This window comes from Microtus pennsylvanicus, chromosome 6 (assembly GCF_037038515.1).
Source record: "Microtus pennsylvanicus isolate mMicPen1 chromosome 6, mMicPen1.hap1, whole genome shotgun sequence".
Taxonomy (NCBI): Eukaryota; Metazoa; Chordata; class Mammalia; order Rodentia; family Cricetidae; genus Microtus; species Microtus pennsylvanicus.
Genome location: NC_134584.1, coordinates 78,092,214 through 78,120,202, shown reverse-complemented (window position 1 = coordinate 78,120,202; position 27,989 = coordinate 78,092,214). Strand labels below are relative to the sequence as shown.

Sequence of the window (27,989 nt, the reverse complement as noted above, 5' to 3'; positions counted from 1 at the left end):
GTTCTCTGACTTCTATATGCATGCCGTGGTGTTCGCATGTCCTCACTCTTACACACATCATACACACAGATGCTCACAAAAGGAAAAACAAAGGATGATGATGATGATGATGATGGCCATGACAGGTCTGAAAATGGGGGTTGGTGATGGGAACAAGTTGCAACTTCTTTGACTGTTACCCCCACATGTTCTGATTTTGAGTTTTTGACTCATTATTCTCATTAACTGGCTTTTTTTCTTTTAATAAACCTGTTTTGGGATAATTTTTTCAGATTTAGTGAAGAGCTGCAATGATGGCTCAGAGTTCCCATGTGCCTTTACTCAGTTTGACATTTATCCAGACTAAGACATTAAAACTGGTATTAACTAAACCACATGGTCATGTTTTTACCACCTTTTCTGCTATCTTTTTTCTGTTTCTGGATCCTGCACTGCATTTAGTTATCATGTTACTGATTGGTTTTTAATCACAGTTAAACTTGTTTTGGAAAAATAAAAATATTAAGAGGCTGGGTGTGATGCTATGCACCTGTAACACTGGTAGTCAGTGGCTGAGGCAGGGGGGTAGGATGCTCAAGACTAGCTTTGGTTGCATAATGAGACCTTGATTCAAAGATAAAAAAAATAATAAAACCACTTTTGGTCTATAGGCAACTGGTAAGACTGGCCACTTCTTACCCAGTACCTGTCGCCTGGCTGTGGACCATGGTCACATGCCAGCACACTTTCTCTTATGGGGATCAAAGATGAGACTCTGCACTAATCTTTGGCTTCCTGTGGGCCTTATTCCCCACCCACTCCTAGTTCAGGCCTAGGGTTTCTTTATCTGCTCAGGTGACTTCCAACATCCCTGGGCTCCCTTTCTGTGCCTCCCATGATGAAGTATACTTGAGGATTAGTTTGTTTCCTCTTGGGCCCCTCTGGACAGCAGAAGAACACAGCTTGAAGCTGTTGCTTCAAGATATGAATCCCAGCTTTGCTACCTATCAGCCATATGCCCTAGACATGTTACAAGACCTCTCTTTGCCGTGGTTTCCTGATCTGGAGAAAGGGTGTGGTCAGGGCTATGAGTGACTATATATCAAGTACCTACATAGAGTTTGACACATGCAGAGTGCCCATCATGTGGGCACTGACTCTGGGTCACCCTGCCAGTTGGTTACAGTCTTCTGAGTATCCCAAACTGCACATATCTATGTGAACTTGGCTTGGGACAAATAAAACTAACAACAACCCTTAGTCAACTCCCTTTCTTCATCTAGTTCTCACGCTCCAGAGTCTACTCAGCTAAGATACTCCTATTTTACCCTGCCCCTGCCCCACCAAGTATGAGGATCTCTGAGCAGTCACAGGGGCATAAAGACCTTGTCCTAAACTGCTCTCTGAGGGCTGGTGGGAGAGCGATGCATGAACTGAGAATTCTGCACACAAAACATCCTGCCCTCCATGCATTCTAGAGATTCCTAAGCTTTGGCACTTTTCAACTTTCTTATCTCCTCCCTGAATGTCCTCCACAGGAAGGCTGCCTAGCTCCCTTCACTCCAGTACCGTACCCCATATGAGAATAGGATCAAGTGAATGTCATTGACAGGAGCAAAATTCAGCATTTCCCACCTGCCTCAGCTCCCCAAGACCAGATATTCACTCTCTCAAAGCCCATGTTGCTCGGTTCTTCTTGCTTGCTCCCCCAATACTGTGAAAGGTAGAAATCAGCCCTTCCAGATTTTCCCAGTGCTGCTCATGCTATCAGTACTGGGTGTAGGACTAGCTGGTTCACATGTACTATCTCACTTAATTCCCATGCCCCACTTGTAGCAAAGCAGTCACACAGATGGAGAAAAAGAGGGGCTAGTTTGTTCAAACCAGAAAGCAGCAGAATAAGATCTGATTTCCCATTTGATGAAAATCCAAGGCTCCTCTTTGTAATATTTTCTATTGCCTCAGAGTTCCCAGCAAAACCAAAAGAGTGCCATGTGGGCAGGGAAGAAACAGGTATGCATGTACACAGGGTTACCTGGGTGGGGCTGAACCTGGAGGCAGGCTCTTTGCTCACCTGCAGTAGTTCCAGGTCTGCAGGCTCTATCTGGGTAGGTACCAGCTCTGTCAGCATCTCCGACATCACCCGTACATTTCCACTCACCATCTCCAGCTCACTGCGCAGCTTCCCAATCTGAAATGGACCAGAGTGAGGGGAGAGAAGGCAGAATCTAGAGCCCATGCTGCCCCCACAGACATATGGCCCAAGAACTACCCCAACAACACTTTTTCTGCACAGCTTCTCTCCTGACTTCTGGGTATGGTCTGTACTCAAGAGTCCCACCACATAGCCCCCTCACAGAGGTGCTACCAACCGCTGCCATCTCTAAACCAGGAGTCAGGTGCAGCGGAGAGGCTGAAAGAAGTATGACAATCAGAGAGGAATAAGCCAGTGAGTGTGGTTGGAAGAGCACCAGCATCTCTTTGGGCAAAGATGGCAACTAATGAGGCCCTAGGGAGTGACAGTTCTCAAGGGTGTAGGAAGGTTGTAGGCCCCTTATGTCTGAGAGGACAAAGTGCTGTTCTGTCTATGTCTTTCCTTCTCTTAAGAGAATTGGGAATTTGTCTTGTCTCAGTTCATTTTTGGGCCCAGGCTCATTCAAAAATAAGTCCCAGGACTGCTACCCACTCAAACATGAAACTCAGATCCAGTACTTGTACCTGTGATCAAAGGCCTGGAGACATATAACAATAAAGTTGGTCAGTGTCCTCAAACAGATGAGGTTGTGAGGATCACTGTGCAGTGTCTTTTGTGAACTCCAAGAGACTTCCTATTAATATGCTCATGGGCACTGTGTCTACTTTGAATGCTGTGAATCATACAAAGGTTCCCCCAAATGTATCTGGATCAAGACTCACCTTATAATGGGATGGCTCATGAGTCTAATGGTTGGCAGACTACATTTTGGGAAATACTGGTATATTCCAAATTGTATGGCTGAATGAGAGTGAATTTCATGATTATGACAGCAGCTACCATTTACTGACTGGTTAATGAGTGCCAAGCACTGAACAATACCATCATGTAGGCTCAGACACCTTTAAGGAGCTTGGGGATGAAGAAACAAGCATGTAGAGACAAGTACCATATCCACTGAAGCTGACCAACAGCACACCCACAGTGTCAGGCAGAGTGACTCGTTTAATAACTCTCTTGGTGTAAGTGGACAAGCTGCTCATCACCAACTTGGCATATCCAAACCCAAAGGGACCTAACCACAAAGGAGCTAGGAGTTACATCACCACACTGCAACATCTTAACATGCCCCAAGAGGCAATGAAATCAAACAAAAATACTCAGTTTTGTTTAACAAGAACTTTCTAGCACTAAAGTAATCAAGCAGTAATCAATACATAGGCATTAGAAAAACCAATTAAAACTAGAAGCAAGGTAGACAATTGCTTTGAATAGCAGGGTAATTTTACAGTTTTGTAGGCTTTAATTACTTGCTTAGCATGCCAGCCATCTCTAGTCGTGTTTGCTGTGGTGCATGGTTTCATAATTTGCTATAAGATAGCATAGAAATTTCTCTTTGTGGAGCTGAGACTGTGCACTGCACAAAAGTGGTCAAGAGACCGTTCTTTGGAATGAAGCTTATCTACATCATGTTTGTGAACCTTTACCTCCATCACACTAAGCAGCTAAGTGAAGTATGCTTCACTGATGATGGTCGAAGGTCTGTGAAGACCTCCAGTCCAGCCCCGAACCTCATCCCAAGTGTCTGATGATCTAGATTACAGCCACCTGGTCTGGGGCAGGTAACCCTCTATAGGCTAGGAAAATTTCCCCAGAAGCTAGGCCTCCAAGCTTTTTCATGAGGCATGTGGGAGGCCTCACTGCAGTACATATGCACTTTCTCATTCTCTCCCTCTCTTCACCCCACCCTCTTTTCTGAGATAAGGTTTTGCTATGAAGTTCTGAACTCACAAAGAGCCACCTACCTCTACCTCCCGAGTGCTGGGATTGAAGGTATGCCACCAATCCCAGCAAGTATATAGATCCTTTAAGGTTGTCCTCAACTAGAATCTTAATTCCAATGAAATTCTTTTTTTAAAAAAAATATTTATTTATTTATTATGTATACAATGTTCTGTCTGTGTGTACACCTGCAGGCCAGAAGAGGGCACCAGACCTCATTACAGATGGTTGTGAGCCACCATGTGGTTGCTGGGAATTGAACTCAGGACCTTTAGAAGAGCAGGCAATGTTCTTAACCACTGAGCCATCTCTCCAGCCCTCCAATGAAATTCTATGTGAGGCTATTACCACAAAAATAAAGTGGAGTGGCCCAAGTGGAAGAGACTGCCTGCCTACTGGCCATTTCCGCTCCTTGGTGCTGCACAGGAGGCTCCACAGAAGGAGGAATTTGGAGGTACTGACTGCACGCCAGTACAGATAAACTGGAACTGGTATCTCAAAGGATTCTGAGTGAACATTATCCTGAACATGGCAAGAATAGTATACATCTGTGGGCTGCTGGGAGGACAAAGAAATCTCCAGTGCTGGGGACCTTATGGTTCTGTCACAGCTTGTCTGTTTACCTGTTCAGGAGTTGGTGTGATGGGTGAGTCACCTGGAAGGACAGCTGGAGTGGGCAGAGGGGCGGCATGTTGGCTTAGGTCTCCTCGCTGACTGGTGTCAGAGACCACAGAGTTCTGTGCAGATGGTGTCTCTGAGTTGAACACAGTCTAGGGGGCAAAATAAAGGGTAAGTGAGGCCTCCTGGAAAGGCACTATCGGCCCCTCAAGATAGCTCCTGCCTCACTCCAAATTCTCCTTACCCTCTGCGGTGTGTGGATGGGTGACAGCATGTCCAGGTCAGTCATGGGGAACTCCAGACCTTTCCTTCGCAGGTCCTCATAGACAGCAACGACACCTGTCAAATCAGGCGAGCTGCGGAACGCGTCAGCCCAGGACTGAGAGGGGACAAGGACATGGCCGGTAACCATTGCTCACCTTCTTTTTGGTGAGACTGCCCCACCCTGGCACCTAGACAGAGGACAAAAGTGCTTCCCCTTCTTCCTTCTACCTGGTCTTCTAACCCCGCGCACCAGGCTCAGTAGACAGTGATAAGAAGACAGTGATAAGCAGTCATTTAGCTGACAGAGGAAGTTCAGCCTTGGCACTCCCTGACCCCTTGAGGTTATTAAGCTACCCACCCTGTCAAAGGGCTCACCTGGATGAGGTTCAACACCTTGTCATGAACAATAGTTGGTGGATTGTTCTTTGGCAGGATGGTCCTCACCAGTACACTCTCCACAAAGTCCTGGCTGGCCACCAGTACATGGAAGCGGTGCCCGCAGTTCTTAACACATGTTTCCAAGACCTGTAGGTCAAGGTGCCCAAGAGAGAGTCCTATCAGAATAGGTGAAATGGCTGCCATTCCAGTGAGGCTCCTCTTCTATCCCAGAGGGAAGCCAAGCAGAGGAAAGAGGGTTCCAGAGGGTATCTCCTAGGACATGGGGATGGGAGCATTGCTAGATTCGGGGGCTTGCCACCTAGGAGACTGGGACATGCAGAATGATCTGACAGACAGAACTCCCTTCCAAGTAGGCCAGGGACTACTATAACATAACCCTACTTCCTAGCTCATATGGTCTTGATCAGTAGTTCTCAACTTCCTAATGCTACAATGCTTTCATACAGTTCCTCACATGTGGTCACCTCCAACCATAAAAATTATTTTCGTGCTGGGTGGTGGTGGTGCACGCCTTTAATCCCAGCACTCGGGAGGCAGAGGCAGGTGGATCTTTGTGAGTTCGAGGCCAGCCTGGTCTACAAAAACTAGTTCCAGGACAGGCTCTGACGCTACAGAGAAACCCTGTCTCAAAAAACCAAAAAAAAAAAAATTATTTTCGTTGCTACTCCATAACCGTAATTTTGCTATTTTATGAATCATAATGTAAATATATGATGCAGAGGATATCTGACATGTGACTCCTGTGAAAGGGTCATTAGACCCCCCAAAGGGGTCATGACCCATAGGTTGAGAAGTTTCAGAGGTCCTCCAGTAGGAATCAGAGACAACTTGAGTTTTCCCTATTAGTAGGAGACACTATGACTCAAGGACTTCTCTTCCTATACCTAGCCAGAGTTGCTTGTGCTTTGCAGGGTAGTAGGACCATCTGGATCTAAGTACCACCATGGTAGAGGCTAGGACAGGGTGTTCTCCTGCCCACTCTTCAGCCAGGCTGTCCTAAAGACAGGATGGATGTCTGGTGCTTGGCCCATGTTGGCCTGGCTCAGTGCTGTGGCCAATGCCGTTCTTAGATATTGGCATTTGTTTTATGTTCTTTTTTCAGGGTGCAGTTTTAGAGGGTTGTGGTTCCGGTGTGTCTACCTGCCACGCTAAGGCTAGGAGCTCCTTCTCAGCTCTCTTGCTTTGGCATCCACCTCTACTAGCACTGTGGATGGGAAAGCAATTTCTCCACGGTGTTTTCCTTCCTAGTCCTCAGACGAGAAAACCACGCATGGATAGGAGCCCCACTAGACCTAAGTAAGAAGAAGCAGCTTTCAGACCATGATCCAGTCATGGGAGCGATTATGGAGGGACAGACAGACAGACAGACTCACCGTGAGGGCCAGCATGACCTCATGGAAATTCTTATTCCCCACGATTCTCTTCTTTACTGCTCGGAAGGCATCTTTGGGGCTGGCAAACAAAACAAAACAAAACAAAACAAAAAAAAAACCAAACAAACCAAAAGAATGGTGGGCATAGGTCATAGGTCTAGAACCTTCTTCCCCAACACAGGAGGCTAGGCATCCACGTTGAGGAGACTCTGCAAAGCTAGAGCGGGTAGGATCTTCCCTCCTGCCTCTGCATGATCTGTGTGCCCTGGTTCTGATCACACCAGGCTACTGTTGCCCCACTGTGGCCTTCTCAAGAAAGCCTGATCCCAACACCATGTAGACCCTGGGCCTGCTGTCATAGACTCATGTTGGGCAAGGTGTGAGGGCCTGTCAAAACTACAGACTCCTAGGCCTCAGCTGAGAGGATCAGAACTCAGGAAGTGGGGAAGTCCCAGAATTTGCTATTTCTCATGTACCCCACAGCTCCCAGGGCCTTCTGGGTGTTGGTGTTAAGGACAAATGACCACAGGGAGAGTGTTCTAATCCCATATCTTAGATAGTTCCACTATAGATCTTTCAGTCAAGTCTAGCCAAGCACCTGTGTGTGCATGTGCATGAGTGCATGTGTACCTGTGCGCATATACACTACTTCCAAGGGATCTGGGATAACCGAAAGAAGAATCAGTCTTGAGGGAGAATGGGGTAGGGTCTAAAAGACCCTCAAGGAAGTAGTCAACCCTAAAGGATGGGGAGGACAAATTGGAGGATAGCCAGAGAGAATGGGTTCAGGTGCAGGGAGGGCTTGGTGGGGAAAAGCTGCTTTGGAAGGACAAAGGACAGCACAGTGTAGAGGTGGAGGGCCAGGAACCTGGACGTGCCTACATACAACAGGTGATCAGAGGGAGCCTGGAGCCTCCTGTCCCCCCTGTTCCATCTGCTAACTATTCCTCCCTAGCATTGCCAGAGCTGCTCTGCCCTGAAGACCTCTGTGGGACCCTGCCCATGGTCCAAACCCAAGGGAAGGTCCACGAAGCCTCCAAGGGGTTTTCCACTCTAGTGTGTCTTGTTATGGAACACCAACCTATCTGGGCAGAGAAGACAGTTCCGAGAGAGCAGGCAGGCAATGTCCTTTAAACAGTGTCTTTCAGAAGAGCTGGCCCACTGCAGGTGGCCTGGCAGAAGGCTTTGAAGTTTATTTTGACTCTGCTTGTCTGTCAGTGCTGACCTTTAAGGGCCACATGGAGACAATATGGGACCCTGGTAAGGTCCTTAGCAGAAGTGAAGGCAGAGGCCAGGGCAGTACAGGAGCCTGTCCGCAAGGGTGACAACAGTCTGTACTCAAAACCTCAGCTCCCTGATTTTCCCTGGCCAGTTCCAGAGGTACCTTGGCTTCAAGAGTCCTTGGTGTCAGACTCTTTGGTGTCTGCTATATTGTTTGGATCCTGAGTATCCCCCAAAGGCCCATGTGTTTGAAAAATGTTTTCATGCTCACAGTGGCACTGTTGAGACACTACAGAAATTTTGAGGTGGGGTCTAGGCTGGGGGAATAGCTCAGTGACAGTGCTTGTCAAGCATGGAAGACCTTGGGTTCCACCCCAAGCGTGGTAAATAAACGGGGGGGGCGTGGCCCTAGAATCTGCTGGTGGTCTTTGTGCCATCAGAAATGTGACTTCTAATGGCACTGTGGAACCCTGGTCCCTGTCACTTTTCTTTGGTTCCTTGGCCATGAGGTGTGTGGTTGTAGCTCATTACACATTCTTCATGGTGCGTAACATCAAGACTGTGAGGCAAAATAAAAACTTCTGTTTCAGCTCCAAAGTGAATTTGCGGCTAGTGAGACCCTGTCTCAAAAACAAACAATCAAAAAGCAAACCAAAACAAAACAAAACTGAGATAAAATTTTTTCTTTACAAGCAATTATCTCAAGGAGATTGCTATAGTTATAAAAAGGTGACTGACATAGTTGCTGACTTGTGGACCACGTTAGTATTTGTAAGGTACTTATTCCTACTTATGGAGTGGCATGGAGAAAAGGGGGCAGCACTGGCAGTGGGCCATGTATGCACAATAACACAGATAAAGTATATGGCAATGGTATGATTTCAATGAAGACATAAAAGTTTAGATAAGATTAGTGAGGCCAAGAGTCATGCCTGTCATTGCCTACTGCTGGATCCTCAGTCCCCTGTGCTCAGATGAACAGCGGCGTAGCCAATGAACTCTGAATACAGTGCTTTCCAAGTTTACCATGGAGATGGGAACACTGCCTGCTAGGCCTTTTCAGAGGCTCAGTAAGCATCTCTGCCTTCTGTCTTCTTTCCTGGTGGTCCTGACACCTGCCCACTTGCATCCCACCCTCACTAAGGTCTAGATGCAGATGTGGGAGTGAGCCACACAGCACAACTGAGGTCTCCCTGTACTTCCCACTGTACTCCCTGTCTCCTGACTGGGAGAATGTTCTAATTTACCAGGGCAGAGGCTCATCCTGCTGTACTCCCTGTCTGCTATGGCTACCCACACTCCATATTCACCCTACTTTCTACTCCACTCAAGGACTTAGACTAGAGCTTTGGCAGTTTGAGGAAAAAGTCCTGGAGAGGTAATGTGATTGTCTATGGTCCCATCACACTGCTGGCTTGCATTAGGTAGAGAAAGACAGGACTCTAACACCTTACCCACAATACACCAAGTGCTCTGGCTGGGCTCAGCATTCTGAGTAAATGCCAGGGCCCCAAGCTTGGTGGCCTGTAGACACCCACTTTGACCTATAGCTCTGCTCTGCTTCACTGACTGCCCTCTCCACGCCCCGGAGGCCCTGCTGCTTTCTAACCTTAGAAAGAGAAAGTGAGGAGATCTAGCCGTCCTAGGACTCCAGCTCTCAGCATGCAGAAAGGCACCAGGAATCTCCAGCTAGCTTTGTCCCAGGGAGGTGATGCACTAAGGCTGGGGCTCCAGATCTGTGTGACATCTGGGCACAAGTTCAGAGATACTGTGTGTGTCACAGGACCTAGGGGCCAGCTGGCCACACATTGTGCCTTCATTTTTTTCCCCCCTGAGACAGGGTATCTCTGGGTAGCCTGGTTGTCCTGGAACTTGTTCTGTATACCAGGCTGGCCTTGAACTCAGAGGTTTGTCTGCCTCTGCCTCCTGAGTGCTGGGATTAAAATTGTGGGTCACCACTGCTTGACTTACACTGTGTCTTTGAATTTAACATTTCTGAGCTTTTCATCCACCTGGTGAAGGCACTGGACTAGATCATGGTCAAAGTTGTTTAAAATGCCATGTTGTTGTCTAGGCTGGGGCAGGACACTGCATAGCAGGATTAGACTTTGTGACCATAACAGTGGGGGGCTAGGTAGGTCACAGATATGAATTGGTGCTAGTATGTGTGTACAGTGTTACAGTTAGCTGTCACAGCCTGTACCACACCCCCACACCCCTCCTTCCCAGGGCTCTTACCCTTCCTCGGTCTCGTTGATGATGTCACAGATCTCCATGTTGAGGGCCCAGTCCTCGCTCTGTAGGGAGCCATCTGTAGCTTTCTCTGTGAAGAAACTATGAGTCACAAATGTATGGGGGGTCCTAAATAGGCAGACTCAAATAGTGGAGAAGGGAATAGATAAGACAGAAGATAGTGAGTGCTTGCTTTCTGGGCACCCAGGTTTATACACTGTCCCACTTGTCCCTGGATTGTACCAGTTATGTGAGGCCAGAAGTGTCCTTGCTTGTTCATGGGTACTGAAACTGGGGTAATGAAATTGTGGCTCAGAGAGTCATAAGTACGTAAAGGGGGCCGAGAACTGAGACAGGCCTGGCCTCAGAGGGCTTGTTTGTAATAGGGCAGCAGAGACCATGCATTGCTTTATTAGTGTAGGCAATACACAACTCTTCACTTCATATTATGCTTTGAGTTGAAAGTAGTCACATGGTTTAAAACATAAAAAGTTACAAAGAGGGGGGCTAGAGAGATGGCTCAGTGGTTAAGAGCATTGCTTGCTCTTCCAAAGGTCCTGAGTTCAATTCCCAGCAACCACATGGTGGCTCACAACCATCTGTAATGAGGTCTGGTGCCCTCTTCTGGCCTGCAGGCATACACGCAGACAGAATATTGTATACATAATAAATAAATATTTAAAAAAAGTTACAAAGTATTCAATGGGGAGAAATTGTCCCTACCTCAGGTCTCATTTCTATAGGCCGCCGCACATGACACTCACACTCTCTTCCACCTCCTGTCATGCCTGGGCTGGCAAAGCAAATGCATGCATTTTTATCACATGTAAGCGGTGGCATGACAGTTTCTTCTATTCTCTCCCAGATGGGACCTGGCTTTCCATACCACCATGAGGCAGTTTCTCTGCATAGATTGGGCCAATGTAACAGTCTCAAGCTCAGGCAATGTTCAAATGGCATTTTCTCAGAATGGTTATGAATGTTGGCTGGGGATTATTCTGTTCCTACTGGGGCCTGAATGCAGGGTCTCATGCATGGCAGGCAAGGCTTCTACCACTGAGTTGTTTTCCTAGCCCAATTCTTCCTTTTAAATTGATACAAAAGTCATAACACAAAATAACACCTTGAATTGTGTAATTAGCTGGTACAGTCATAATGCTGTGTAACCACTTCCACCCCTCACAGTATTTTCATGCTAGGGTGATCCTTGGGGTAAGCTCTGATGGGTAGATGAGCATGGTGGCATGCATGCATAATCTCAGGATTTGGGAGACAGAGGCGGAGGGACTGAGTGTTCTAGGCCAGCCTGGTGCTACACAGCCAAGTCCAAGGCCAACCTAGGCTACATAATAAGACCTCATCTCAAAGAACATCAATGGGTGAATGATGAATCCAGGAACAGACAATGTCAGGGCTTTCACCAACCCTTCACACACACACTACCATGTCTATTATTCACACACAACACTCACACTTTGTTCTACCTCCTGTCAGGCTCGGGCTGGCACAGCAGATGTATTTTTACCACAAGTAAGCTGTATGATAGGCTAACATTCAATATTCAGAGGGTGAGATCCTTGATGTCTGCCCAAATTCCCCTCCTCCTTAGCTGCCATGCTGTCTTTCAGACTCTGGTTGTAGGTGGTGTACTGCTGATCAGCCAGTTTGGCTGGTAGTGTCACTTGTCTCACAGGGAAGACTGTCTTTATTGCTGGGTGGTGCTGACAGCTTACCATTGCATAGGTATTAGTAAGCCAGGCCCATTCCAGGCACTGAGATGTCTGGTGGACAAAATGGTACAGTTCTCACCCCATGGTATCCGAAACAGGCCCTAGTATACTCTTTTTTTTTTTTTTTAAGTTTCAAATTCTTTTTTTTTTTTTATTGAGAAAAGGAAGAAAAAAAGTTTCCCCCTCCTCCCAGCCTCCCATTTCCCTCCCCCTCCTCCCATCCTTCTCCCCCTCCTTTCACTCCTCTCCCCCTCCCTCTCCAGTCCAAAGAGCAGTCAGGGTTCCTTGCCCTGTGGAAAGTCCAAGGTCCTCCCCCCTCCGTCCATATCTAGGAAGGTGAACATCCAAACTGGCTAGGCTCCCACCAAGCCAGAACATGAAGTAGGATCAAAACCCCCTGCCACTGTCCTTGGCTTCTCATCAGCCCTCATTGTTCGCCATGTTCAGAGAGTCCAGTTTTATCCCATGCTTTTTCAGTCACAGTCCAGCTGGCCTTGGTGAGCTCCCAATAGATCTCTAAACAGCACGAGGAGAGGATGAGGGTGATCTCCATGTGACCGAGTGGTCCTGCTCCTTTCAGCCTGCAGCAATGCCCCTGATGGGCTGAGCAGGCAGCCTTCAGTTCCACCTTTGGTTTCTGCAGACAGACAGATGCTTGTGTGGCCCAAACATATGACAGGAGGCTGAGATAGAAGGGCAGCTTTGCCACTGGCCTATGGCCAGGGGGGGAAGACAGGCCTTTAGAGGGCTGGAGACAAATATCTACTGAGTGTGGCTTTTGTGCTCCACTTCTCATCTTGAGGCCAAGTGTCCCCTTGAGCATGTTATGACCTGCTACAGACTGCCTGGAAGCAGGGGCTGCTTAAACATGAAAACTTGCTCCCCTTCCACAAGCTACACTCAGTCAGACGGCCAGCAGGTACCGAGCTATCCTTGACCTCAGACCCATCTCTAAGAATCACAGTGTCTTGCCAATCCCACCTCCCAAGTCCGTCGCTTCCTCCCCATATCTACACCTTCCATGAAAATGACCATGTCCTTCCTGTGCCTCACAGCCTTCCAGGGTTTCCTAGTCTTTGTCTACAAAACCCTTCTATAATACTTTAACCTCTTGAGCTATATATTACACAATCACCAGTGTAATTAGCTCGTTATATAAAACACAAGATTTAATTGTCACTCCATGTATTGTATACTACTACCTCATCTCACTAGTGAGGAAACTGAGACAGAGGGGTCAGTCCCTTAAAACAGACACCCAGGCTGGCCACAGTGGTGCTCACCTTTAATCTCAGCACTTGAGAGGAAGAGGCAGGCTGATCTCTGTGAGTTGGAGATGAGCCTGGCCAACATAGCAAGGCCATCCAGAGCTAGTCAGATCCTCTCTGAAAACATCAAAGCCAAAAACCAAAAAACTCAGAACAAAAAACAAAATACCAGCCATCTTATGGAAAGGGGTGGCTGAAGAAGACAAAAACAAAACAGCAGCCATCCTATGGTGAGGAATGGCTAGTCTTTTGCAACAAACTCACCAGGTTTGCCTTGCTGCCTGGCTCTTACTGGGGTCAGGACATTCCAAAGCATTCTCCTGACCTTCCTGGGGCTGTGTACTCTGCCCTCCCGGAACTCAGTCTTTCAAGGGCCTCTCAGCAGTTCTGCTGCTGCTGGCCACTGACACACCCTGATAACTGAGCACCTTCTTCTCCTGGGGAGAGAGTTGAAGTTTCAGAAGGGACATAGCTCTGTGGGAAGGCCAGAGGCTGGGGAGGAAAAGCTGGGAAATCACAGGTGGTTATGAGGCAGGGGCAGAAGTCATCTAATTAGTGTGGCAAGGGCACCAGCAAAGGTGAAGATCTGGGTGACAGAGGGGACGGGGACTATGACCTAAACATAAGGGGGAGAAAAAGAGGAGGTGGTGGCAATGGTAAGATCATCTGAGCAGTTTAAGTGGAAGTTGGCTGAAGGATGGCCTGGTGGGTCTGCGCAGGCCACTGCTTCTCAACCCAGGTCTTCTGGGGACTGAGTAGCTGCAGAATCCTGGACTCCCTTCTAACGTGTCCTGTAAGTGTGGAATCTGACAACAGTGGTGTCATGTTTTGCTTTTAACCATGAAAATAATTTTTTTTTTTTGAGACAAGGTTTCTTTGTGTAGCTTTAGCTGTCCTAAAACTAGCTGTGTAGTTCTGGGACTTGAAATCACAGAGATCCACTTGCCTCTGAGAGCCTCCCAAGTGCTGGCTGTGCACCACCACTGCACGGCATAACTTGGCTGGGTGGTGGCACATGCCTTTATTCCCAGCACTTGGAAGGCAGAGTCAGGTGGATCTGTGTGAGTTCAAGGCTAGCCTGGTCTACAGAGCAAGTTCCAGGACGGCTAGGACTGTTACACAGAGAAACTCTATCTTGAAAAACCAAAACTAACAACAACAACAAAACAACAACAACAACAGCAAAAAAAAAAAAAAAAAACCCACTAGCCTGGTTACTAGCTCCTAGAGCACAGTAACTGGCTCCTTCACCTCCAGCTGCTGGGAGGTGACCTTCCAGGGCTGCTGGGCAATGGCTCTTGTCTTCCAGTTCCTGCAGGTCTCTGCTGTCATTAAGGGCTTGCTAATGCTTAGGGATAGCAGTCCTGTGGTCAGCAGTTTGTCCTGATGCAGGTATGTTCTGTCTTGAGGGTCCTTTGTCTCTTATCTGGCACAAAGGGAACACTCCTCCCTTTATAGTGACTTGATCTGGGTAGTGGCCTGGACCTGCTGGCCATAAACAAATTCACCTATGGGCCAAAATGAGCAAGTTCATGTCTACATGTATCAGATCAGGTTGAACCTGCCCGCTTCATGGCAGTGTGGCTTCTCAAGTCAGTTGTCTCATGTCAGGTGATAGCGGTGATGATCACCTGGGTCTGACTGCAACTTGGGCCAAAGGAAAGTAATGAACCACAGCCAAAGGTCATGCACTTGACTGTACCCCAGGCAGTTGCTAGGTGCCTGCCTGCCATCTGTTCATCGTCAGTGCTGATCTACAATCCCTGGCAGGACAGCTGCCCTCGCGGTACCACAGGGTCCTGCTCTTCTGTCTCTTGGAACTATTCTGTAGGTGCTCAGTAGAGCTACAGACACAATTACAGCTATGGACCATTGCTTTCCTGTTGCCACATCAGTGGTCTTCTCACCTGCACAGGTCAGAAGCTGCCAAATCTCTCATGACAGGCTACCTCTGGACCAGGTGCCATCAGCTGCCCAGGCCTAGACTGTCGCCCCCACGTCCTTTTCCTCTAATGCAATTCTAAGCAGCACACTTTTCTGTTGAAAAGTTATCTGTAGCTTTACTACAAGGGTCATAATCCAAACTCTTCAGAGAGTTAGGGAAGCAGTCAATATTGAATCCTACCTTCAGAACCCTTTCTCTTTCACATTCTTGGGTCCTACCTGGAGGCCATCCTTCATGCAGTCAGACAGCCAGTACACACATACATGAAACATAGGACTGAGAATGTCCTGCACACAGTAACACTCACTACCTTGAGAATACGCTAGAACAACTGGGGGAACAGAGAGGTCTGTAACTTGTCCACAGCTGCATAATTGGTAACCTGCAAAACAGTGATTCACACTCCAAAAGGTCTCCTCCTCAAATCCACTCACTCTTTTTTGTTTAGAGAAAGAATCTTGTTTTAGTATTTTATTGACACTCCTGGAACTTCTTCTGTAGCCAAGGCTGGCCTGGAGCTTTCTCTGTAGAGAGGAATGGCTTAGGACTTACTGTGTAGAGAGGATTGGTTTGGGACTTACTGTGTAGACAGAACTGGCTTGGGACTTACTGTGTAGACCAAAGCTGGCCTTGGATTTACTGTAAAGATAAGGTTGGCACAGAACTTACTGCATAGACAGGCTGCCTGGTGCTCACTCTGTAGGCAGGGCTAGCCTGGGATTCACTCTATAGGTAGAGCTAGCCTGGGACTTGTATTGGTCCTCTTGTCTTTGCTTCTCACCTGGATTACAGGCTTAAACAGACCTGTAACCACTATTACATGTCTCCCAAATGCCTTGAAACAAGTCCAAGCTCTGGAGGAGACATTGGTGAGCAAGGCCAACAAGGTCCTGCCATTAGCAAATGTATAGTCCAATGGAGGTTATGGTGGGTGAGGCAGACAGTGAGACTGAGTCAGCACATAGGCTGTGGGGCCAGGAGGCAGAAGAGGAAATGAGTCTGCTAATCCACTCCCCACCCTTACTCTACCCACACCCACCATTAACCATCTCCTCAGCTAGCCTCCTCCCGTACCATGAAATCACCAGAAAACAAGATCAAATGACCAGCACTCAAGAATCAAGTGTCTGTGCACGAGCTCCATGACCCTCCTTTCCTGTGTCACCTTGGTGGTGTGTCAGCCAATGCTGAAGAAGACAGGCAAAGTCTGCTTGCTTGCACTAACCCAGAGAGCTGGCTGCTTGCCCTGTCCCCTGAAATCTACTACTACTACTTGCTCAGCTCATAATTCTCCAGGTCCACACTCTGGGTGCCAGAGAGGAGAAAGTCCTTGTTTGTTTGTGCAACAATGTGCTGAGTCTCCATGCTGCCAGGTATTTGGTTCAGTGCTATAGCCTGGACCTCCTTCCCCCAGTACTGTTTGCTGCATCTCATACCGCAGCCTCCATGCTAATGACAGAGTAGAGCTTTGGTAAGGACAGTATTGAGATGTCAGCCCAGATTTCTTGATAGGTAAACAAGTGGTTTCCTGTTGCCAGAGGCAAGTGGATTAGGATTCCTCTATTGGGACCTATGCCTGGCTTTCCTAATGGCTATGCTATGGTACCTATAGCATGAATTTGAGCATCCTAGGCTTCCTGGAGTTTGACAGTCAGGACCCAAGCGCTGGGATGGTCTGAACCTTCTCATAGCTCAGCTTTCTAACTGCTGTGTCTGGGCCTTATGGTTCAATTCTTCTGGGACTGTGCCCTTGTTACTTAAGTCAGGTCCTAGGCCCCGCAATAAGGTCAGGTGGTCTTCTGGATACCTTGAGTCCTCTCTGTTTGCTCCTGCACTCAGTGGGCCACCAGCATTTTGCACAGAATATAACTCTTAGTAACTCTCCAAGAACCCAGGTTTGGTCTGTCTGTCCTTTGCATTGGAGTGTGATGCACCTGGAGGCAGGTTAGAGCTCATGAGTCTCCCAGTTCTCTATGGATGACGCCCGCAGGACCTGTTTGCAGTGACTGGATGGTGATGAGGCTACATTTTCAGCATTGTTACCTGTACAGCACTTCAGTGAAGAGAAGCACCACTTCCATTTGACATTCCTTGATTCCTAGTAGCTATTCTTCTCCCCTCCCCTCTCCTCCCCTCACCTCCCCTCCCTTCCCCTCTCCTCTCCCTCCCCTCCTCTTAGTGCTTTTTCATGACAGGGTTTCTCTGTAACAGTCCTAGCTGTCCTGGAACTCACTACATAGACCAGGCCTCAAACTCACCTGCCTCTGCCTCCCCAGTGCTGGGATTAAAGGTCTGTGCCACCATACCTGGTCCAGTTCTTTTCTTAATCTGCCCTTTGACCTAACATCCTTGCCCCTGATGTAAATTGATTCTGGACATAATCCCCACATCAGCACCATCCCAAGTCCAGCCAAGGCAAATCCTTATGTAGACACTGTTTTGAGATAGGGTCTCACTAAGTAGACCAGGCTGGCCTGGAACTCAGAGATTTGCCTGCCTCTGTCTCCTGAGTGAGGCATTAAAGTCATGCAACACCACACCCCCCAACAAGAATAACATTTAATGTTACATGGAAATGACAGGAACTCAAATTCCGTGGCCCATTTAGTTTTATTGGAGATGGCCACGCCCATTCATTTACCTATTATCTCTGGCTACTCTTAGGCAATAAGTGCCTTGTTTAGGTATTTAACAGAGACCATATGGCCTTCCTAAGCCTTGAGGATTGGCTATGTGGTCATTTGTGGAGTAAGCCTGGTCTAGTACACCCTGTCAATTGATGCAAGAGTCCTTTTTCATCAAGAGTGGGCAGGGAGCCGGGCGGTGGTGGCACATGCCTTTAATCCCAGCACTTGGGAGGCAGAGGCAGGCGGATCTCTGTGAGTTCGAGACCAGCCTGGTCTACAAGAGCTAGTTCCAGGACAGGCTCCAAAACCACAGAGAAACAGTGGGCAGGGGAGCTCATTATAAACAAGATAGCTGGCTCATCTCTGACTTCCTATTGTAATACCACTCTGCCCCTCTGTGCCTTGTAGTGGGGGCTCCTTTGTGTTTCATCACAGACGGGGATGGGAGAGATAGGACTGCACTAGTCAGCAGTAGACAGAGAATGATACCATCTCTTCTAACCCAGCCCAATGACTACAACACGGCCTAGCCTGTGGGTTTCTAGCCCATCTGCTCCAAAGGAAACTCAAGAGCCCTGATGCTGATCATTCACTTCTGATTCCTGTCTACAGGCCCATGGGTAGGCTTTGGAAAGCCAAGGACAGCTCTAACCTGTGTGGGTGTGTGTCCCCTCCCTCTCTCCTCAAATAGCCTGGCTCACTGGCTATGTTCTCCCTTTAAACTACAATAAACTTTCTCTTCCACCATGCCTAGGAGCAGTAATGTCCTTTTTTTTTCTTTTCTTTTTCTTTCATTCACCCATTCACCTTCTGCTAGGTGCTGAGACAGTAGGAAAGGAAGGGATAGATAGCTCCTGACCTCAAGTCAAGCCCAGCTTGAGGGCCGACTTGCAGGGATAGTGGTGCATCAGTATGGTGGAAGTGGAAACAGTAAATTACAGTAAGGCAGCAGGAGCTGCTGCTCCTCACACCCTCTCACTGTGCAGGCACTCTGCAGAACCACTCTCAAGCAAGAGAGTTTAAGTTTACAAACCAAAGCTCCCAGAAAAGCTCCACAGGCTGAATGTCTACAACTCTGCGGTTGTGGAGAGTGGAAATGTTGCAGATCTCGAGACCAATTAATAAAAACTGTGTCCACCAACCCAAGAGTCATCAGCTAGCACCTGAGACGTGCAGCATAGATTTTTGTGCTTTGAGGTAACTTAATTGCCTGATTTCTGGCTTGCTTTGTTCTGCAGCGACAAAAAAAATATCACGAAACCATTTCCCACATTGGAACATGTTATTGGGGGTGACATGAATTTGTGTTCCTGGGTCACAGCAATTCATATTTGACTCAGGGATAAACTATTTCTGATTTCCCTTGAGGTGAGAGCTGTGTTGTACCTCTGGGAAGCACAGGGACAAGAGAAAAAAAGAGCAGAGATTGGAGCAGGAGTTAGGAAAGGCCTCGGGGAGGAGGTGATGGTGCCTGTGTTCTAAGGGATGAGCCCAGCTCACACAGAAACAGACCAGCAAACATCAAGGTGTCTGTGAATTGTGAGGCCAGTAAGGTCCTGATTAGCACCATTTAGTGATGCCGTCCTCTTATGCTGACCATACAAGACTCTCCTTTCAGGGCATGAGGTCAGACCCGAGAAGACACCGTTTTACTCCTGTAGCAAGGAGGTGCCTAGATTACAGGAATATAAGCAGCTAACACCTGGCTGCCGATCATCAAGGCCAGCCAGGCCCACTGTACAGGTGCAAGGTCTTTAATACTTGTAAGCTGGTGGGGGAGGACTGCTTAAGTCCATAAATTACAGGCCAACCTGGGCAATACTGAGACTGTCTCAGACAGACAGACAGACAGACAGGCAGGCAGGCAGGCAGGCAGGCAGACAGACACACACACTTTCAATCTCCAGTACTTCTGTCTACATATGGATGAGTACAGCACACTGATATTGCTATTCAAAGTAGGGTACTCTATGTAGTCCAGGCTGAACTTGAACTCAAAATATTCCGGCTTCAGCCTCCTGAGTGCTGGGATTATAGGCCTGCTCCACCACACCTGGCTTTTACAGCCTCTTCAGTAGACCCAGAAGGTCTGTTTCAGTCGTGTTATCAATTCACTGGACTTTTGGGTCTCAGTCATCACCATTTTCCCTTTTTAGAACTCAGTTCCTCCCCTCAGTAACAGGACTGTGCAGATTGGTAGTTTTGTTTTGATACAGGGTCGTACTCTGAAGCTCATACTGCCCTGAAACTAGTCCAGATAGCCTGGGATTTGGTGGCAATCTTCCTGTCTTAGTTTCCCAAGTGCTAGGATTACAGGTGTGAGCCACTGCTTCTGGTGGGAGGTTCTAAAATTCGTGGTCTCCCAGCCAACTGCAAAAAAGCACTACTGGTAATCCCACAGCTGCCAACCTGAATCTCGGATGGGTCCAGCCTATTCTGACATGAACCCCAAGGCAGAGAGAGCCCAGCAGTGATATTTATTTAGTCAGTGCGCTGAGGTACTGATGTAGCAGCATTCTGCCTGTCCAGAAGTATTTCTTCCCCAAGGAAGGCAATCTTTCAGGGCAGGAAGAGATGTTGAGTTCTGAACAACTTTAAGCATACTGAGCCCAAATAAGCTTCTCCAGAAAGTCTCAGGACTTTGTGGCTGGCTTTTCAGACCAGACTAATTTGCTGTGAAGAGGGCTGCCTTCTCTTTCCAGGTCCCAAACAAGGACTCACGATGGGGCTTTTGTGAAGTACCTGGGTTTCGGACACTAGCAGTCTCCTGCAGAGAACTGATGAGAACCTCAAAAGAGCCACTAATTGCCGCAGTGGCGGTTACAACACAGAGCTGAGCTAACGACTTCGGGGAAGCCTTGGCTGCCAAGGCAGGAAGAATGCAAAGAATGATTTAACTAAAAGATCCAGTCTTCCCAGTCTGGACTCAAGGCGAAACGCCACCAAAATTTCACAATGCTGTCGGGATCCTTCAGGCAAGAAGTGTGTGTGTGTGTGTGTGTGGTCACATCCAGACCACCCATCTCAGGGGAAACGTCGCCGCCTGCCCTCCGCCCGAGAGTAAGTGCTGGAAGTTGGCACCTTCCGACGGGCTTCAGCCCCACGAGGAGGTATCATAGTGGCAATGACAAAGCGTCAGTCATGTGTCAGCAGCATCCTCAGTGCCTCGCGCTTATTAATGTATTTAATGATCAAACAAGTCGAGGAAGGCTGGGCCACCGTCCCTTTACTACAGGCGAGGAACACCACTGGGGCGACGTCACACAAGTCTCCCGACCGCGAGGACAGAGGCGCGGTCGAGCCCAGACACCTCGACGTGCCGGAACGTGAGGGGCCGGCGACGCGGCGAATGACCTGAGCGCGGTCAACCCGGGAGGGGCCCTCAGCTTGCGCGAGCCCGGCGGCAGCGCGGCCCAACGCCTGCTCACCACAGCAGTCCCTTTAACCCAAACTTTCTCCCTCTACTCTGGACCCCAGCACACACGCATTGGCTGAGGCACATCCGCCTGGACCCGCCTTCTCCTCCTACCTACTGGTCACCCCCAGCATCAATCCCCATACGGGCCTTACGATTGGCCCGTGATCTTGTCAATCAGGTGAAACATAGGAGGCGGAGCCAAGAGCGCCGCGCCAGCCTCTCCAGCCTCGCCGCCCTCCTTCCAGCCCTAACTGGGGACTCCCGACAGGTTCCAGGGCCGAGGCCAGAACGGCACACAGGGGCGGGACTGCGCGCGGCTCCCGGGACTCACCGATGCGCTGTCCCACCGGAGAGCTGAACGGGTTTCCCAGGAGAAAGTCCATTGCCTCGGCTACGGCTGCCACCAGCTCCCAGAATCAGGTGACAGCAACCGCCGGCGCCGCCGACCCGTCACGTGACCCGCTGGCCGACCCGCGGGGCGGGGGCTCTGGAGGACAGCCACGAGGCCCCGCCCTCTAAGCCACGCCCCTGGAAGCCTTCACATCTGGCTACTGGGTCTCTCGCCAGGGAAATACTTGGGTCAGGTTACACAGGCCCAAGCTCGGCTCCTATCGTGTCTCCTTGCTCCAAGAGCCGCCCTGTGTGTACCCAAGAGAAGGCAAGTGCCTGGGTTTGTGCTTCTTTGAGACAGAGAATGAACTTGGTCTACAAACCACCTCACCGGCCTCTGTTCTTACTTGGCAAATGGGAAAAGTGCTTTTTCTGCATTTGTTCCCCTGCATTGTAAAGGGGGACAATATTCATAATGCTTTGAGAGCATTAAAATCAATAACATGCCGGTGTTATTTCTTCCTTGATGTATCCTTATAAAATAAGTTTTAAATTACATTACTTTTTACTGTGTGTGTGTGTCAGCATCCGTGAATCATCTCACTCCTCATCCCCCCCCCCCCCCCCCCCGTTTCTTTGGAGTCAATCCTGCCTCCTGAGTGCCATTATTAAGGCGTGCACCACCTCGGTCCAGCTTCATCCATTTTTTGGCAATGTTGGGCTCATGCCTTTAATATTAGTTTTATTTTGCTACTTAGAATTTTTAACATCTTGAATTTCCACAAACTTTTTTTAACCATGAAAGGTCAAATTTCCATATATTCAATGCTCATAATATTACCAAACATTCACTTTAGGCAGGCAGGCTTTAGACTCAGAGATAGGGAGGTGATTTCACTTAAAAAAAAAAAAAAAAACAGACAAGACTCTGGAAGCTCCTAATACCATAAACTGTATGTTTTCAGCACAGGATTTTCATGTAACCCTTACAAAAGACTGATGATACTTAATTTAGGCCAATACCATAATGTACATGGTTTTATTTGCCAAGCATCAGAGCCACAATGATCAGATTCTCTAGTTTTACAATATGCAAGTGATATTTGGGACCCCGAGAACCATGATAAGTAGGAATATGAAGACTTGACCTCTATTTCAGGTTTTGGTTTAAAATTCTTTAATTTTAATTATGTATATGGTGGTATCTCTGTGTGGGTATATGTACTTGTGTGCTAGTGCCTAAAGAGGCTATAGAGGGTGCCTGATACTCTGGAGCTGGGATCCAACTTGGGTCCTTTGCAAGAACAGGAAGTATTCTTAACTGCTGAACCATCTCTCCAGTTCCCATCCAATTTTTTTTAAAAAAAATTACGGTAGAATAGAGTGAATGACATGTTTTACAATTTTATAGCAACTATAATTAACCCAATTAGGGAAAAGACAGCTAAGACTGGACTACAAATATTAAAAATGAGATCTTTAATATAAGTACAAAATTTTGTTTCTTTATACAACTGCAGTATGATTTGCATCAAACCACTAGGATTTATTTAAAAAACAAAATAAAACAATGATATAAAAACAGCAAGAGGGCCTGAATCCAAAGTTTTTCCTCTAATAGTACCAAATACCACAAGTTACAGATTATTATACAAATGTGTACAAATCTTTAATACAAATACAGTAGGGCTAGGCTCCAGAGGAAAACAAACATGCAAAGGCCGGTTCTCACCAGTTCATTGCTGTCTGTAGCAGTGACAATGGAGGACTGACTGGCTGCATCCTGGACCATGTGTCTTCTTGGCCTCTCCTTCACACCATTTCTCAAAGGAAACTTCTGCAGGTTCAAATGAGGTTCTGACCTGTTAACTCAAATTTAAATTTCTGTTCTTCTTGATTTCAGTTCCTGCATATTCCTGTTTCTTTTTCCACTTGCCAGATTAAATCTCAAAACTGTTCTGAGCCGAGAAAGGGACCGAACGTCCAGAACACCTGTGAGACTCTCAGCTGTGAAGCAGAGCGAGGCTATGGGAAGGAACTAAACAGGATGGCAGCTGGCTACATGGTCCAAGCATTTACTGTTATGCTGCCCTGTTCCATGTAGGCCAGAGGAAGAAAGCATGGCTACCTCAGCACGGTTTTGGAAGGGCATCTCACACCAAGTTTCCAAACAACCCCGGAGTGCTCAACTATCTTCTAATGGGGAAGCAGATCCGGTGCTTTGGGAATAAGGGCAGTTGGGAACTGTGACATTCCTATTTCACTTTCCTAACATTATCGAGGGCCATGAAGCTCCTTTTTGAATCATAACACCTTAACATATGGATGACCTGGAGCTTTTAGGCAGACACGAAAAAATGACAAGTCTGTGTGCTCCACATGCTACTGCTGGTGGAGGCTTGTTATTAAATTATATATACAGAAATTTACAGGATAAATTAAAATCTAAAAATTCTAAATAGTTAAATACACATAATTAAAATATATGCTCACACACAGTTATACAGATATAACCAACTGAGAACCGATGACTCCTTTGTGATCCACATGTGTGTGGGATGCAGAGCATAATCTGCCTGCCAGGGGAACCAGAGCTGAACCAAGAAGCTGCAGATCCAGCTTTGGTTTTTATAGATCATGCTTTCTTGGCCAGCCAAAGCAGGTTCCACAGGTGGTACCAACAGTTTTGGCCTCTCCAAAGTATTTCTCTGCTGCCAAGAATCACATGACTGCAGTACCAACAGTTACAATAAAACTGGAGACACAGATACCTGCTTAGTAGGAATTGGAATGAGTCCCCTATCAGTCCAACTAAGCCATCTATCTCCAACTCTCCCGGGTCACTTTGAGTCAAACGGTTTGTAGTCAGCTGGCATCCTCCCATAATCTTTACTATAATTCCAACTATAAGACAGGTAAGGCAAATGGTCAGTGATGGGTCTGGAGGTACAAGCAAGCTTGGAAAAAAAAAATCACATTTTAGCTGTCTATAATGAGATACACATGGCACCCAGAATAAGCCCCTATTCCCCAAATTACACTGATTTTTAAGGCAGATATTTTTCACACAAGAAATAACCCCAAGTCCACATTCATGCCAAAGTCCTTTTTAGCTGAATCCTTACCATTTCATAAAATTATTAAAAGCAAAGTAGTTATAATCCTATGTATATATTGTACATTATATATATGTATATATAGATATAAAAATTTAAAACCTACACCCAGAGATCAGTGGAGGATCTGGAACAGTCATATATACATAAACTAGTAAAGGGGTAGACAGGTTTTTGTCCCAGGCATCTTGGAGGTCACAGTCCAGGCATGATGTATGCAATGTTGTCCAGCGTGTTTGACTGCAAAAAGGAGAAAGGGCTCAATTGTGGCACGCCTCAGTGCGGTCCCTGAGACATGTTATGTGCAGGGAGAGAGGGAAAGTGGGCTAGGTGGCTGCTGTCATCTGTGCCAGGAGCTTCTTTGCTTAGGCCTCACCTTAGACCCAGCGGCAGGAAGAAGTCCCTCTGCTGCCTTTTGAGTTTGAGCCCCTAGACTACACTGCTTCTCTCTAAAGTACTGCTGTGGAAAGGGCAGGTTCTGAGGGACAATGATATGTGACAGATGGGCCACGTGCCACCAAGCCTCAGGGGCAGTGCTGGTGTGCTCATTAAGGAGGGTTTTTGGCTCCAAAAGGCCCCAGTCTTAAAAAGTTAAGGAAAACAACAACAAACTCACCAAGACCTGTTTGGGACAGCCATTCAATTCAGGTAGTTGTGTGGTCAGGCATGCCAAAGGGCCAAGAGCACAGATAATGGAATCCAGGAGCACTGACAAGCTGCCGGACACTGCTACCATGCCCTGCAAGAAAAGCAGATGGCAACTGAGTTGCACCTTAGTTGCTCTTCCTGTTGAACTCTTGTAAGGTCTTGTTCCTCTTTTCAACCTTCCTGATAAAACACAGCAACAAAAGGCACTGTCAACAAAAGATAGTCAGCAGAGGATCTGTGAGAGGCTGGACCCACAGGCTACTGGAATTCTCTCCCATGCAATCAATAACTGCTAAGTTTCTGTTGCTTTACTACATCGCTACTGTACCTTCTCTCCTCAGTGCTGGTCTCTTCACTCACAACCTAAAACAAATTTTCTCAGAAGGTCAAGTAAAAACTACCAGCCCCGCCCTGAAAAAAAAAAAGCCTACTTAAAAACCCTCTGCAGTCCTAGAACAGGAAACTACAAATACTTCTATGTATTTGGCTTGGATGCCTGCCTGCCTTCTCTTCCCACCTCAACAGAAAGTAGGAAGATTCTTCTAAAGGTCTGCTTAAAATAGGCTGGAGCCTAAAGCCTCAATGGCCCTTCTTCCATCTTCCTCCCCCTTCCCAAGGGGAAGAACCAGGCACCTGCTGTCTTCGTTTCATGTCTCTCCAGCTATCCACCCCACCCTCTTTCACTAGGCCTTTGACTCCCATAACCCAGCACAATGCTTCCTTTCTCTCCTTTGGAGACAGAGACTCACTTTTTAGCTCAGGCTGGCCCAGAACTCAAGTTTTTATTTTTTAAACTATATTTATTTTCCTTTTAAGCATATTGGTGTTTTGCCTATATTATGTCTGTGTGAGGGTGTCAGATCTTGGAGTTACAGAAAATTGTGAGGTGCCACGTGCTGAGAACTGAACACAGGTCCTATGGAAGAGCAGTCTATGCTCTTAACCACCGAGCCATCCCTCGAGGCCCCACAGCAATCTTGCTGACTCAGAAGAACCACAGTTCCATGCAGCACCAATGCCTAGGTGACACTGTTCTTTCTGTCACAATAGTACAGGAGAGCAACATGAGGAGGGGAAGGCCAGGTAGGCACTATTTTGGTATTAAAAGTTGTATAAAATTGTGATAAGGCTCAGTATTTAATGTTTACACTAATGAACGATATAAATCAATGCTCCTGAAAGTGTGGTATGCAATTTCAGGTGGCATACATATGGACTTTAACTATTTTAATAGTTACTTGGGTTCTCAGCACCCATATGGTAGCTCACAACACTTCTAGCTCCAGCTTCAGGGGAGTGGAATCCTCTTGGCCTCCATGGTCACTGCACACTTGGATCTTAATTACACTCACACACATACACCTTTGGGATAACAAATGAGTGCTAATGGACTTTGAGGTTTTTTTCTTTTTAAAATATTTATTTATCACATATATATATTATATTTATCATAAAATAAATATTATATATATAGTGTTTTGACTGTATGTATGCCTGAAGACCAGAAGAGGGCACAAGATCTCATTTTGGATAGTTGTGAACCACCATATACTTGGTGGAATGGAACTCAGGACCTCCAGAAGAGCAGTCAGTATTTTTAACCGCTGAGCCATCTCTCCAGCCCCAGGCTTTGTTTCTTTCTGGGGTAATGATAATGTTTTAGCGATAGTGAAGGACCCAAAACTCTGAAGGTATTGTCAGTAAATCCTGCACTGTAAAAGGTGAACTTTTGGCATGTGAATCATATTTTTATTAAGGCTGTTACAAATGATAAGCGAACAACAGAATCTATAAACTCTTTCTGGTTATTCCTTATCTGCAGTTTCCCTTTCCATGGCTGTAGTTACTGAGGTTTTTTGGATGTTTCTTTTGCAGACAATGTTATGTTATGTACTGCAGGCTGGCTTCAAATTTGTCATCCTCCTGCCTTAGCCTCCCAATTTCCGGGGTTACAGGCATGCCTACCACTCAGCCTCAATTCCCAATTCTAAACTGCATTCATGCTGTTGGAATGGCATGATATAAGCTCAGTCCTATGTGGACTGTTAGCTAACTGTATTTAGCACGTTGATGCTGAATGATATCAGATCAACCACTGTACACAGGGGTAAGTGCTAGCTGTAGGTTTGGGCATGTAGCTGGGTGTCTGTTGCCTGTGGTGTAGGCACAAACTCTCAAAACAGCTCTTCACACATGTGTGATGTTTCTGACTGTTTATTACATAAAATTACCTTCCAATTAGATTGTAGTAAGCAACCTAAGACAGTCAACAGACATTTAGGTTTTTCTACTCTGTAAATTCTTGGAATAATCTCACAGAACTCAAAAATATTATTTGCCAGGTGGGTGATGGTGGCCCACGCCTTTAATCCCAGCACTCAGGAAGCAGAGACAGGTGGATCTCTAAGTTCAAGGCCAGCCTGGTTTACAGTGTAAGTACCAGGACAGTTTGGCTCTTACAAAGAAAAACCTTGTCTTAGGAAACAAAAGAAAACATTTCCAAACAAAAAGTATTTTGGAAAATTTGGACAATGAATGGTGCTTAAGACCTTTTTACTCTCAACTTTTTAGAAAATATAATGGTTAAATGTGAAAATTCAATAATGATAACATTTTATTGGAAATATTTTTTTACCTACTTGGGTATTTGAGCATGTATGAGAAGGCCCACATTCTTTCACTACCTGTTGAATTTTTAGAAACTAGCCAAAGAACTCAGATATAGATTCAACTCCTGGAGCTTTGAATGATAATTTAACATTTGCATAAAAACTAGTCATTAGCTTTTATATTTCTGCACTGCTGTTATTCCAGCCCCTTTCTCTTTTTTCATTTTTTGAGACAA

At 46.9% G+C, this 27,989-nt stretch overlaps 2 protein-coding genes across 6 annotated transcripts in view; both read right to left on the bottom strand.

The window, feature by feature from the left end:
• Tom1 (target of myb1 membrane trafficking protein) overlaps positions 1 to 21,530 on the bottom strand; it is a 34,365-nt gene extending 12,835 nt beyond the window's left edge. The window contains exons 1-7 of the mRNA XM_075976508.1: positions 21,382 to 21,530; positions 10,069 to 10,153; positions 6,610 to 6,688; positions 5,213 to 5,362; positions 4,818 to 4,952; positions 4,579 to 4,725; positions 2,054 to 2,170 (exon numbers count right to left, since the gene is read on the bottom strand). Of these exons, the coding sequence (XP_075832623.1) occupies positions 2,054 to 2,170; positions 4,579 to 4,725; positions 4,818 to 4,952; positions 5,213 to 5,362; positions 6,610 to 6,688; positions 10,069 to 10,153; positions 21,382 to 21,433 (765 nt within the window). The 5' untranslated portion in view covers positions 21,434 to 21,530. The remainder of the gene's footprint in view (positions 1 to 2,053; positions 2,171 to 4,578; positions 4,726 to 4,817; positions 4,953 to 5,212; positions 5,363 to 6,609; positions 6,689 to 10,068; positions 10,154 to 21,381) is intronic.
• Positions 21,531 to 22,817: 1,287 nt separating this feature from the next.
• Hmgxb4 (HMG-box containing 4) overlaps positions 22,818 to 27,989 on the bottom strand; it is a 42,657-nt gene continuing 37,485 nt past the window's right edge. For all 5 annotated transcript variants that reach the window (XM_075976503.1, XM_075976504.1, XM_075976505.1 and 2 more), the window contains 2 exons: positions 25,113 to 25,235; positions 22,818 to 24,736 (listed from right to left, as the gene is read on the bottom strand). In XM_075976503.1, the coding sequence (XP_075832618.1) occupies positions 24,692 to 24,736; positions 25,113 to 25,235 (168 nt within the window). In that variant the 3' untranslated portion in view covers positions 22,818 to 24,691. The remainder of the gene's footprint in view (positions 24,737 to 25,112; positions 25,236 to 27,989) is intronic.